At 43.1% G+C, this 13,239-nt stretch overlaps 1 protein-coding gene across 8 annotated transcripts in view; it reads left to right on the forward strand.

Annotated features, from left to right (window-relative positions):
* Positions 1-8,334, forward strand: part of LOC115111572 (fibroblast growth factor receptor 1-A-like) — a 47,649-nt gene extending 39,315 nt beyond the window's left edge. For 4 of the 8 annotated variants that reach the window (XM_029637740.2, XM_029637742.2, XM_065011547.1 and 1 more), the window contains 10 exons: positions 847-1,043; positions 1,454-1,599; positions 1,730-1,851; positions 2,461-2,571; positions 3,467-3,693; positions 3,767-3,889; positions 4,012-4,082; positions 4,191-4,328; positions 5,399-5,504; positions 5,716-8,334. In XM_029637740.2, the coding sequence (XP_029493600.1) occupies positions 847-1,043; positions 1,454-1,599; positions 1,730-1,851; positions 2,461-2,571; positions 3,467-3,693; positions 3,767-3,889; positions 4,012-4,082; positions 4,191-4,328; positions 5,399-5,504; positions 5,716-5,892 (1,418 nt within the window). In that variant the 3' untranslated portion in view covers positions 5,893-8,334. The remainder of the gene's footprint in view (positions 1-846; positions 1,044-1,453; positions 1,600-1,729; positions 1,852-2,460; positions 2,572-3,466; positions 3,694-3,766; positions 3,890-4,011; positions 4,083-4,190; positions 4,329-5,398; positions 5,505-5,715) is intronic. The other 4 variants (XM_029637746.2, XM_029637747.2, XM_029637745.2 and 1 more) reach the window with 3 other exon arrangements.
* The last annotated feature ends 4,905 nt before the right edge of the window (positions 8,335-13,239 follow it).

Here is a 13,239-nt window from a genome sequence, read left to right on the forward strand (position 1 = left end):
GAAAGCGAGGTAAAAAAGAAACGTCTAATATGATGATTTGAATCTATATTGCAAAATATTACAACACTGTTCTGAATTGGAGATAAGTAGATTTTTGATTAAACAAATGTTATATTTTGTGTCTAGTCTACTTCAATACCTAGGTGGTTTGCTCCTTATCATGAGTCAATGTCAAATTTTGTAATTACAAGAAAATCATAATGAAAATTATTTGTACCAACAACCACCACACAAGCCATTTAAAACTGGGTTTTTATGCAGAACCACCATTTTATGTGCCCTAAGGAAGTCAGAATGGGACATTTTACTTTAGACAAATAATTTAACTAAACTTACTATTGAACATGTTTAAAATGTGTGTCGGTGTTCAATGGCATGTTTTTTTGTTGTTGCCTGTGTGATCTATGTTCTCCTTAAAAACAGAGCCTTTGCGCACAAATAAATAAATAAAAGTTAGTATATTTTAATGTACATCCGGTTTAATGGTCATCAGTTTGCAAAAGGCTCTGTGTAATATATTTGGGTTAACTTGGCTGTTGAGAATATAGCTGCGGGTCACACTGGAAAAGAATGTGGAGTGAAACCCTATGCCTGAATGAAGTGATTATGGTGCCACAATAGGAGTTTGTGCTCTGCGCTTTGTGCCAGTGGTGTCAAGGGCTCTGTTTTTCTGTACATGTCAGCTAAGTGGTCTTAGTGAACGTATCAGGGTGATTGTGTGTGTTACATGCCTGTGTGTGGTGAAAGTGTGATTGGTATTTGAGAATGCATGGACCTCTGTAGTTGCAATTTGACCCAGTGTGGCTGACCTCCTGCCACCTATCCTATCGCGTTGCCCTCATCCAGCAGTCCCCCCTTCTCCACCACCCAACCAAACCTACCTGGAAGTGCTGATCTACTGTGTGGGCTTCTTCCTCATTGCTGTCATGGTGGCCGTGGCCATCATCTTAAAGATGCGCAGCTCGTCCAAGAAGAGTGACTTCAGCAGTCAGCTGGCTGTCCACAAGCTGGCTAAAAGCATCCCCCTGCGCAGACAGGTAACAGAAAGTAGATAGGGGGTTTGAAATCTTTATACCTTTTCTTGCTCTTTGTAGTATTCTCATCCCATTTAGTGTAATCTTTATGGCATCTTCAAATTTGTTAACTTATTATTTTCAAATGGAAGTGTTCATTATATTGTGAAAATAAATAAAAACATTCTTTCCTTGAGCTTCTGGTTCCCCAAAGAGCCCATGGGCTGACTCAGGTTGGTGTGAGTAGAGGGCAGGCGTTCGTTCCATCCTGCTCTCTGCTTCCACTGGAATCAATTAGTTGTGACATTGTGTCTACAGACTTATTTCAGTAACATTTTGGGGGTTTACTTTTACTTTCTGTCCACACTGGACATCTTTCTGTCTGTTGTTCCTTTCCTGGCTCCACTATGAGAGAGTAACAGCAGGCTTCTGTATTTCAGGTGTCAGTGGACTCTAGCTCCTCCCTCCACTCCGGGGTGATGTTGGTGCGGCCCTCCCGCCTCTCATCCAGCGGCTCTCCTATGCTGTCTGGGGTCTCTGAGTACGAGTTGCCCCAGGATCCACGCTGGGAGCTGCCCAGAGACCGGTACCCAGATGACTGGAACACACCTATCAAATACAGACATCACATAACACACCTTTGAATGGGAAAATTGCCTGTCTGTCACAATCCTCTCAAATTTGTTTGTTTCTTCCTCACCCTTTGACACACTCAGACTGGTGCTGGGGAAACCCTTGGGAGAAGGCTGCTTTGGCCAGGTGGTGATGGGAGAGGCTGTAGGGATGGACAAAGAGAAGCCAAACAGGATCACCAAAGTGGCCGTGAAGATGCTCAAATGTAAGTCGTTTTTTCCCCCTCATAAACCATATCGAACCTGTGATTTGGGCACATGGCTGGGTCTCCTATACTGCATGTTGGGAAGTTATTTAAAGTTATTTATTTAAAAGGAGTTTGAAAGCCACAACCATAATTACAAGATGGGAGGAGAGTTTTACTCAGAGCCGTGATGCACAGACATAAGAGGCATCTGCTACGGGCTCCTGGCCGCTGTAAATGGGAGACCAGAGTAAAAATGTATGAGAACCCCCTGACTTGGGATATGTGACTGTGTTAATAAAACTGTGATGAGTGGGGGTGGGAATGTAGGAAAATAACTTTATGTGCTGCCTTTATCTCCAGACTGACCCCCCCCCCCCCCCCACTACCTGAATGTCCCTCTGGAAGTAGACTGTCCTTTTGCGTATAGGTGGTGCCTTCGAAACATTTTTAAATAGTAATGTAAATGTACTTTGAAATCATTTTGTGTAGCATAATCTACTTAGTTTTTTACGAACTTGGATTGTTTTACTGTACATGGGAATTCTTTATTATTTGCAAATCATAGAGGTTTCAGGATTGAGTGAATTTTATGAATAAAACCAAATGGAATTTCTTTCCTCCCCTCAGCTGATGCTACAGAGAAAGACCTGTCAGATCTGATCTCCGAGATGGAGATGATGAAGATCATTGGGAAGCACAAGAACATCATTAACCTGCTGGGAGCCTGTACCCAGGATGGTAGGTCTCACACTGGCACAGACCCCCCCCCCCTTCTTCCCTTCAAATATTTCATTCAGTAATGCTGAAAACATGTTTAATTTTGAGAAAAATGTGGTGTTTTGAGACCCTTGCATTGTTCAGTTGTTTAACAGCATGTTCAGATCAGCATGCAGAAATGTGTCCAATGTTATGAGTAAGGGATTCTGACACCTAACGTCCAAGCTTTCAGTTTGAGATGACCACAGCTGCTGCCAGGGTTGCCATATCTTTCAAATCTTCACTGACAAGCCCTGGCACCATGCACTGTGTTCTGACCCTGCTGTGAACATTGCAGAGCTTTCTGTCCTCGACACAAGGCTGGTTTTTGTTCCACCTCGTCCCTTGAGAAGTTCTAGTAGAAGTTACTGTAGGAATCTGGTAGCATTGCACAGATTATTCCCACCGGCTTGGTTTGAAATACAAACTCACATTTTTGGCAAACTGTTTTCAAGTCGATGCATTTACTATAGATAGTGATGTAGATTTTGTTTAAACACTTGAGTACACGTGTTAACAGACATATAGATTATTTTTCTTGTTCTTTATTTATATTTTGTAGAGTCTTAATTCTGTGATTTTAATGGTTTTTTTCCCCTGACCACAAAATGGCTGTCCAGAATACACCATTAGTCTTCTCTCTCTTGTCTCTGTGTGTGTGACATGTTAGGAGAAAGATACAGCTGTTGGTTATAATTCAGAGCTTAACTCTCACTATGACCCTTCCACCCCTCAATGAAATCCTTCCTCACCGCTTGAAATGCCATTTTGCTCCTATCAGTCTGTCTTGTGTCAGATGTCACAAAGTTATTCTAAAAGCCACATCCTCTAGTGGTGTTGAATAGTGAGTGACGCTTGTCTCCCCCGCCCTCCCCAGGTCCTCTCTATGTTATTGTGGAGTATGCCTCCAAGGGAAACCTCCGGGAGTACCTGAGAGCTCGGCGTCCACCAGGCATGGAGTACTGCTACAACCCTGACCAGGTGCCCATAGAGAACATGTCTATCAAAGACCTGGTGTCCTGTGCCTACCAGGTGGCCCGTGGCATGGAGTACCTGTCCTCTAAGAAGGTAACATCAGGATCCGACTCTACGTACATCAGCACAGTTGAGTATAGTACAGTAAAGATGCAGTGTATGTGCTGGGCCAGCTAGACCTAGTTCTTATGTGTCTGTACAGTGTATCCACAGAGACCTGGCTGCACGCAATGTACTGGTGACTGAGGACAATGTGATGAAGATTGCAGACTTTGGCCTGGCCAGAGATATCCACCATATTGATTACTATAAGAAGACCACCAATGTGAGTGTGCTGCTATTACATCACCTACCTCAGCCATGCCAATTCATGTGAGAATTGCTTCCCCTTACCTTATTCCATCTCCTTTGTAAATAAGCCAATTTACACTAGCATTTGACCCACAGGGTCGTTTGCCAGTCAAGTGGATGGCCCCAGAAGCTCTATTTGACCGGATATACACGCACCAAAGTGATGTGTGAGTATGGAATAGATGCACCTTTACTATTTGTTGTAATGTGCAGAAGTTGGTCAGATTCATGTGACCTGTGTGTTGACTGACGGGTTTGTTCATCTGACTCTGCAGATGGTCTTTCGGGGTGCTGCTGTGGGAGATCTTCACACTGGGGGGCTCGCCGTACCCGGGGGTTCCTGTGGAGGAATTGTTCAAGCTGCTGAAGGAGGGCCACCGCATGGACAAGCCCTCCACCTGCACCCATGAACTGTAAGCCTCCTTCCTCAGTGTTTTATCATTAGAATGGATACTATGGGATTATCCCAGAGCTCAGGGACGCCGCAGCAAAGATATTGTCCCAGAGCTCAGGGACGCCACAGCAAAGATATTGTCCCAGAGCTCAGGGACGCCACAGCAAAGATATTGTCCCAGAGCTCAGGGACGCAGCATTAAAGATACTGTCCCAGAGCTCAGGGACGCCGCAGTAAAGATATTGACCCAGAGCTCAGGGACGCAGCAGTAAAGATACTGTCCCAGAGAGACAGTACAGTAAAGATACTGTCCCCAGCAGTAAAGACTGTCCCAGAGCTCAGGGACGCAGCAGTAAAGATACTGTCCCAGAGCTCAGGGACGCAGCAGTAAAGATACTGTCCCAGAGCTCAGGGACGCAGCAGTAAAGATACTGTCCCAGAGCCCAGGGACGCAGCAGTAAAGATACTGTCCCAGAGCCCAGGGACGCAGCAGTAAAGATACTGTCCCAGAGCCCAGGGACGCAGCAGTAAAGATACTGTCCCAGAGCCCAGGGACGCAGCAGTAAAGATACTGTCCCAGAGCTCAGGGACGCAGCAGTAAAGATACTGTCCCAGAGCTCAGGGACACAGCAGTAAAGATACTGTCCCAGAGCTCAGGGACGCAGCAGTAAAGATACTGTCCCAGAGCTCAGGGACGCAGCAGTAAAGATACTGTCCCAGAGCTCAGGGACGCAGCAGTAAAGATACTGTCCCAGAGCTCAGGGACGCAGCAGTAAAGATACTGTCCCAGAGCTCAGGGACGCAGCAGTAAAGATACTGTCCCAGAGCTCAGGGGACGCAGCAGTAAAGAAGATAGCTGATACTGTCCCAGAGCTCAGGGATGCAGCCGTAAAGATACTGTCCCAGAGCTCAGGGAAGCAGCAGTAAAGATACTGTCCCAGAGCTCAGGGAAGCAGCAGTAAAGATACTGTCCCAGAGCTCAGGGACGCAGCAGTAAAGATATTGACACAAGCCAGCAGCAGAATTATCTACCTTTCCCGCTCTCCTTCTCTCCCGCTCTATTTTCTAAATTTCTCCCCCCTCCCAAAGATACATGATGATGAGGGACTGCTGGCATGCTGTTCCCTCTCACCGGCCCACGTTCAAACAGCTGGTGGAAGACCTGGACCGCACCCTGGCCATGACGTCCAATCAGGTGTGTCCCCACATTTGAGCACACCTCAGCAGTTCACACAGTCAACAGAGTGTTACTGTCAGGAGTAAATGCAAAATGTTAATGTGTTTACTTCACATTTAAGCCACTTGTCTGTATGTGGGTGTAAAACTAATGATATCTAAAGCCAGATATGACTGTTCTGGCCAGTGTCTAATCTTCTCTCATAAATGCCATCTGTGTGTGTTTGCAGGAATACTTGGAGCTGTCTGTGCCACTGGACCAGTATTCCCCCAGCTACCCTGACACACGCAGCTCCACCTGCTCCTCGGGCGAGGACTCGGTCTTCTCCCACGATGCTGGTGCTGAGGAGCCCTGCCTGCCAAAGTTCCCTCCCCACTCCAACGGGGTGGCCATCAAAAAGCGCTGATACCTCACTCCCCTCAAATACCAAATATTCCTTTTCCTGTGTTCTCCTCTGCACAACTGGCCTGGTATGGATATTTCCCACCCTCCCAGAGACTAGGTAACACACCAGTGGAGATTGTGACGGGCTTACTTCGGAAATGTTTAAACCGACCGGTAGGGCATCAAGAACTCAAGGCAGTTTGCTGGCTCGTGGTTGAGGTGGAAATGTTTTCAGGGCACATTGTATTGCTGGGATTTTCTTTCTGTTTGTGTCAAACAGTGCAGGAGAAAGAAACACTCACTAATTTCTCTACTCTGAGCATTCCACTGAACAAGGGAAACAGACAGGATTGAATTGAAAGGATTATGAAATGGATGGATCAGAGTTAGAATTATGTCTGTTGTATTTGTTAATCAATAATAAATGACCAATTCCAGAGAATATATTACCAAGGGACATTCATACATTGTATACACTATATATACAAAAGTATGTGGGCATGCTTTCAAATGAGTGGATTCGGCCATTTCATCCACATCTGTTGCTGTCCGGTGTATAAAATCGAGCACACAGCCATGTAATATTCATAGACAAATATCAGCAGTAGAATGGCCTTACTGAAGAGCTTAGTGACTTTCAACGTGGCACCGTCATAGGATGCCACCTTTCCAATAAGTCAGTTTATCACATTTCTGACCTGCTATAGAGTGGCCCCGGTCAACTCTAAGTGCTGTTATTGTAAAGTGGAAATGTCTAGGAGCAACAACGGCTCAGCCGTGAAGTGGTAGAACACACAAGCTCACAGAATGGGAGTGCTGAAGTGTGTAAAAATCCTCGGTCCTTGGTTGCAACACTCACTATCAAGTTCCAAACTGCCTCTGGAAGCAACGTCAGCACAATAACTGTTTGTCGGGAGCTTCATGAAATGGGTTTCCATGGCCGAGCAGCCGCACTCAAGCCTAAGCTCAACATGCGCAATGCCAAGCATCTGCTGGAGTGGTGTAAAGCTCGCCCCCATTGGACTCTGGAGCAGTGGAAACGCGTTCTCTGGAGTGATGAATCACGATTCACATCTGGCAGTCCGGCGGACTAATCTGTGTTTGGCGGATGCCAGAAGAACGCTATCTGCCCCAATGCATAGTGCCAACTGTAAAGCTTGGTGGAGGAGGAATAATGGTCTGGGCTGTTTTTCATGGTTCGGGCTTGGCCCCTTAGTTCCAGTGAAGGGAAATATTAACGCTACATCATACAAACATTCTACACTATTCTGTGCTTCCAACTTTGTGGCAACAGTTTGGGGAAGGCTCTTTCCTGTTTCAGCATGACAATGCCCCTGTGCACAAAGCGAGGTCCATACAGGAATGGTTTGTCAAGATCGGTGTGGAAGAACTTGACTGGCCTGCACAGAACCCTGACCTCAACCCCATCGAACACCTTTGGAATGAATTGGAATGTCGACTGCGAGCCAGGCCTAATCGCCCAACATCAGTGCCTGACTTTACTAATGCTCTTGTGGCTGAATGGACGCAAGTCTCCGCAGCAATGTTCCAACATCTAGTGCAATGTCTTCCAAGAAGAGTGGATGCTGTTATAGCAGCAAAGGGAGGAACAACTGCATATTCATGCCCTTGATTTTGGAATGAGATGTTCGACGAGCAGCTGTCCACGTACTTTTGGTTATGTGGTGTATGTTGGGTCAGTGGTCAGTTATTCTTTAAAACTAGTATGTCCTTGTAAATACAGTTAGGCATTAATAAGAATATATATATATATTTACACTGTTCTTGTTTTTATTACCATATTTGTTTTGTTTTTGTACAAGGATGCTAATGTTTGATCCATTTCAGTATAATCCATAGGGGAGTTTGCTACATGAAATTACTTTTAAATTGTATTGAATATTACGTGGCCAGTTTTTGCTGTCTCAATTCTTTGTCAGCTTTGCTTTTTTTCCTTTAATCAATCAGCCTCTTAACCATTAGTGGAAACATTCTACGTATATTTTTATTTTCAAGTACAAATGTTTTTCATGTCAACCTGCAATACAGCGTTATTCTTAGCTCCACGTCCGCAGTTGATGTCGATTAGAGAAACCAGCAATGTTCTCTCACTGAAATCCATGCTGTAGTAGTTTGTGCCTGTGTGAGGGTGTCCGTCTTTTATGTACCTCTTCTCATTGATGATCGGTCGTTTATTTTAAGTATGATCACAGCTGTACATTTTTCTAGTTAACAATGCTTAAAATAAAAACAGAATGATATGCTTCAGAAAACACCATGCACTTTCATTGTGCATGCCTGCCATGTAATGAACTGATCCCCTCCATGCTTCTACCAGGAGACCCATTTGTTTTCAGAGCTCGTGTCATTGTTAAAAGTTAATTCAAATAAAATGCTATTGAAAAACTCTTAATTTAAAGCTCAGTTTGAAAGAACTTAATAAACGGGTCTGTAAATATCTTGATTTTGTTGTTTGTGATATACATCGTGTTTACAGAGCGAGAGCGATAGTCACTTCAATCTCCTCCCCATTTAGCTCAGGTTACTGGGGGTGATTAAATATGATAATGTGCTGCTGACACCAGAAGAAATGTCCACTAGTGCAGAGAGCCATGGGCAGCTGTAAACATGTCATTTATTGCAGTGTGAATGGCTTGGTTTGGCTGGCTCTCCAGCTCCATCCCTCAGCCTCCACCGACCCTGATATCTGCCTCTGGCTTCCTGCCATGGACTGATGCATCACCTGGATTGCTGTTTCCACGCAACAGGCTTAAACCAGTCACACAGAGGCACAATTCCTGTTCCCTGTTGAGAGCTAGCTTTTACTGCTGGGGTCAATAGATCTAGCCTTTAGTACCTACTGTATATCATTGCTAAAGGGGAAAGGGTGCAAGAACGAGTTGGGGTTTTGATTCTGTGAGAGCTATTTCATCCTTCAGGCCAGTGTACTTGAACTGAAATATGAATGGTAACTAAGGACTAGTACTGGAGAGGGGATTAAGTGAAAGTTTCAAATGGCCCTATTATCAGAAAAGGCTTTTCCAGGGACATTGCCTCTCATCAGTCCTTAACCAGGGAATGAGAAGCCACCTCTGTTCCCTTCCTGGATTCTGAGGCCAATGATGTCACTTGAATGTTGATTTTTTTTGGGGGTGGAATTGTATTAATCCCTGGGAACGTGTACCAATAAAATGACTTCCGTGTGCTGTGGCTGTGACCATCAAGGGCTCCATATGGAAATAAAATGGACCCCTGGAACCTTGGTTTATAGCCGGCTAATGGTGCATCGCTAAGAAGGCAGATGCAATTAAGTGGATGGTATTATCACTTCTGACAGATGGTCCAGGAAGAGTTGGGTGGTGCAAAGTTAATTAGTTAGTGTTCAGTACAGCAACAGTGATATGATCAGGGCTCTATTAATAGTTTCATACTGGCTTGGGGTGCATCTGATTTATGAGCACCGTGTTAAAATAAGACTAGTGTTTAATATCTGTTTATTTTGGTATACAGGCTACACTGGATGATGTCTTCAAGCATCGTTTATTGTTCATTGTTGTTATTTGGATGTGCTTTTGACCCTGCTGAAAAAGCCAGCATCAGACCAGCCAAAATGTCAAACTGGTCGGAACAGCAGGGTTGGGGAATAATGGATTAATCTCTTACTTGTAACTGATTATAAAAAACTAACTGTAATCTGGTATATCACAAGCAATAATATTGTGAAAAGATGAGATACATTTGAAAAACTAGATTACTTCTAGGATTACTTTTAAATTCAGAAAGGATATTTGCGAAAGCAATCTGACACCTTTTCAGTTTTCTGAATATCTTTCAAATCCGTATGGTAAAAAGGTCGTAAATGTAAGTTTGTTCCGCCTGAGCGAGTCTGACCACAAGTCAGAGACGTCTAACACACCAAATGCGTTTGATGGATTGTGGGAAAAGAGCAGGAATAGGCTTTTGTTGGCTACACGAAGGGCTATACCAAATGCAGCGTTTGGAATACATTTTTCACATGCAAATAGCACTTCAGTAGTGCTCAAAGCATGCCATTCCATGAGAGTAGCATTTATTTTTCAACTCCAAGCAATGAGACCAATAAGTCCTCCATGACAACAAAATCATCAACAGCAGAGTAGGTTAAAGGCTAATACAGTGGGGCAAAAAAGTATTTAGTCAGCCACCAATTGTGCAAGTTCTCCCACTTAAAAAGATGAGAGGCCTGTAATTTTCATCATAGGTACACTTCAACTATGACAGACAAAATGAGAAAAAAAATCCAGAAAACCAAATTGTAGGATTTTTAATGAATTTATTTGCAAATTATGGTGGAAAATAAGTATTTGGTCAATAACAAAAGTTTATCTCAATACTTTGTTATATACCCTTTGTTGGCGATGACAGAGGTCAAACGTTTTCTGTAAGTCTTTCCAAGGTTTTCACACACTGTTGCTGGTATTTTGGCCCATTCCTCCATGCAGATCTCCTCTAGAGCAGTGATGTTTTGGGGCTGTTGCTGGGCAACACGGACTTTCAACTCCCTACAAAGATTTTCTATTGGGTTGAGATCTGGAGACTGGCTAGGCCACTCCAGGACCTTGAAATGCTTCTTACAAAGCCACTCTTTCTTTGCCTGGGCGGTGTGTTCGGGATCATTGTCATGCTGAAAGACCCAGCCACGTTTCATCTTCAATGCCCTTGCTGATGGAAGGAGGTTTTCACTCAAAATCATGCTTCACAGTAGGTATGGTGTTCTTTGGATGCAACTCAGCATTCTTTGTCCTCCAAACACGACGAGTTGAATTTTTACCAAAAAGTTATATTTTGGTTTCATCTGACCATATGACATTCTCCCAATATTCTTCTGGATCATCCAAATGCTCTCTAGCAAACTTCAGACGGGCCTGGACATGTACTGGCTTAAGCAGGGGGACACGTTTGGCACTGCAGGATTTGAGTCCCTGGCGGCGTAGTGTGTTACTGATGGTAGGCTTTGTTACTTTGGTCCCAGCTCTCTGCAGGTCATTCACTAGGTCCCCCCCGTGTGGTTCTGGGATTTTTGCTCACCGTTCTTGTGATCATTTTGACCCAACGGGGTGAGATCTTGCGTGGAGCCCCAGATTGAGGGAGATTATCAGTGGTCTTGTATGTCTTCCATTTCCTAATAATTGCTCCCACAGTTGATTTCTTCAAACCAAGCTGCTTACCTATTGCAGATTCAGTCTTCCCAGCCTGGTGCAGGTCTACAATTTTGTTTCTGGTGTCCTTTGACAGCTCTTTGGTCTTGGCCATAGTGGAGTTTGGAGTGTGACTGTTTGAGGTTGTGGACAGGTGTCTTTTATACTGATAACAAGTTCAAACAGGTGCCATTAATACAGGTAACGAGTGGAGGACAGAGGAGCCTCTTAAAGAAGAAGTTACAGGTCTGTGAGAGCCAGAAATCTTGCTTGTTTGTAGGTGACCAAATACTTATTTTCCACCATAATTTGCAAATAAATTCATAAAAAATCCTACAATGTGATTTTCTGGATTTTTTTCTCATTTTGTCTGTCATAGTTGAAGTGTATCTATGATGAAAATTACAAGCCTTACTCATCTTAAGTGGGAGAACTTGCACAATTGGTGGCTGACTAAATACTTTTTTGCCCCACTGTAAGTCCTTAGTTTATGGGTTACGCTAATCTATATTTACATATTTCCAAGTCATATTCTTGAAGATCAAGGGGTATTCAATTAATTGTAATGACTGGAAATCTGACAGACTTTGGTTTTTAATGTAATGACAATACGATTAGGTTATATCTGTAGGAGAAGGTAATGGGTTAAAAGAAGCCTACAAAACCTACATATTAACTGAAATGCAACATCCATTTATGGCCAGCTATGTAAACTCAAACATTAATTTATCTTGCAATAGATGTAATTTTCTTGGTAATATTCATTTGTGTCTTCTTCTAATGCCTCTTAAAGGGCAACTCCACCACTTTTCAACCTCATTTTAAAAACTGATTTTCAAACACTATGAGATTCAAGGTGACGTGGGGAGCAAGAAGACACCCTCCCTCTGGCTAGGAACTCATTACCAGTTTGGAAAATCACAGATTTTCTTACTTTTAATCTAACCTGTGATGTCACAGAGAAGCATGTTTTAGGACCTTTCTTCTTATATTTTCACATGTAGACACTGGTATTGTGCTGGAGATAATGAATATGATGTTGAAAAGTGGCGGAATTGCTCTTTAAGGGGAAAGTAATCTAAAAGTAACAAAGTAATACGATTACGTTTCTGAGTTTGGGTAATCCAAAAGTTGTATTAATTATTACAATTTTGTACAGGTAACTAGTAACTGTACTGGATTACAATAAAGTAACATACCCAACCCTGCTGAACGGCATGGTCTAGCTGATTATGCTGGCCGAACAGCATGGTCTAGCTGGTCGTGCTGGTGACTAGCTTATACTGGTCAAGCTGATCTGACCAGCATGGTCTAGCTGGCAAAACCACGCCCATCATTATCATATTTCCCAGAATGCTCTATTCTAGTTACGTTTTTAAAAATTGTTTCAACACCTGTCTGTTTGCGTGTTGATTGATTAATTAATCTTATGCTACACAAAGATAAATAACAAATCGTGTTACTAATCCAATCTGTTAGTTGGACTTATTGCACTCGGTTACTGAAATGATTGCTCCAGTTTAGGTAGTCTCTTTTATTTGTCTTTCTAACCCTGCCAGTCATTCTGAATTGCAGATTGTGGGTGAATAAAAGTTTCAACTGTTGGATATCCCCACTTTCTGGATTCCAATAGGAATTAAACATAAATTTGCAAGCCTGCATAATGTCACTTGCAGGCCTGGTAATAATGGCCCCGGAGAACAAGGCAGACGTTTATGTGTCCCCAATCGATTTTGTTTTTTAGTTTGTTCATTTGTGTTTTTTGTAAAACAAAAAATTACTTATTTTGTACGTAATGCTGCCACTACCGTCTCTAATGACTTCTGCTCTTTAATTCTTATTCTTATCTGTATTTTTTTTAAACTGCATTGTTAGTTAAGGGCTCGTAAGTAAGCATTTACTGGTGACCAGTTTATGTTGGTATGCTGTTAACCAGCATATGCTGGTCACCAGTGTCCAAAACACAGCGAAGGATGGTCACCAGCAAAACCAGCAGTAGTCACCAGCATATGTTGGTCTATGCAGTTTTTTTCACTGTGGAGTCTTTGAGACTGAGAAAACAAGCAAGAGTGTGAGAAATAACAGTCAATTATAAGTCTTCATTTAAAGTCTGGGAAATATTTGTTTAAATAACTGCTTTAGCCTCAAGAAAATATCTGATTTAAGATGCGTAATGATTCCACACAGTGCTG

The sequence above is a fragment of the Oncorhynchus nerka genome, linkage group LG27 (assembly GCF_034236695.1).
Source record: "Oncorhynchus nerka isolate Pitt River linkage group LG27, Oner_Uvic_2.0, whole genome shotgun sequence".
Lineage (NCBI taxonomy): Eukaryota > Metazoa > Chordata > Actinopteri > Salmoniformes > Salmonidae > Oncorhynchus > Oncorhynchus nerka.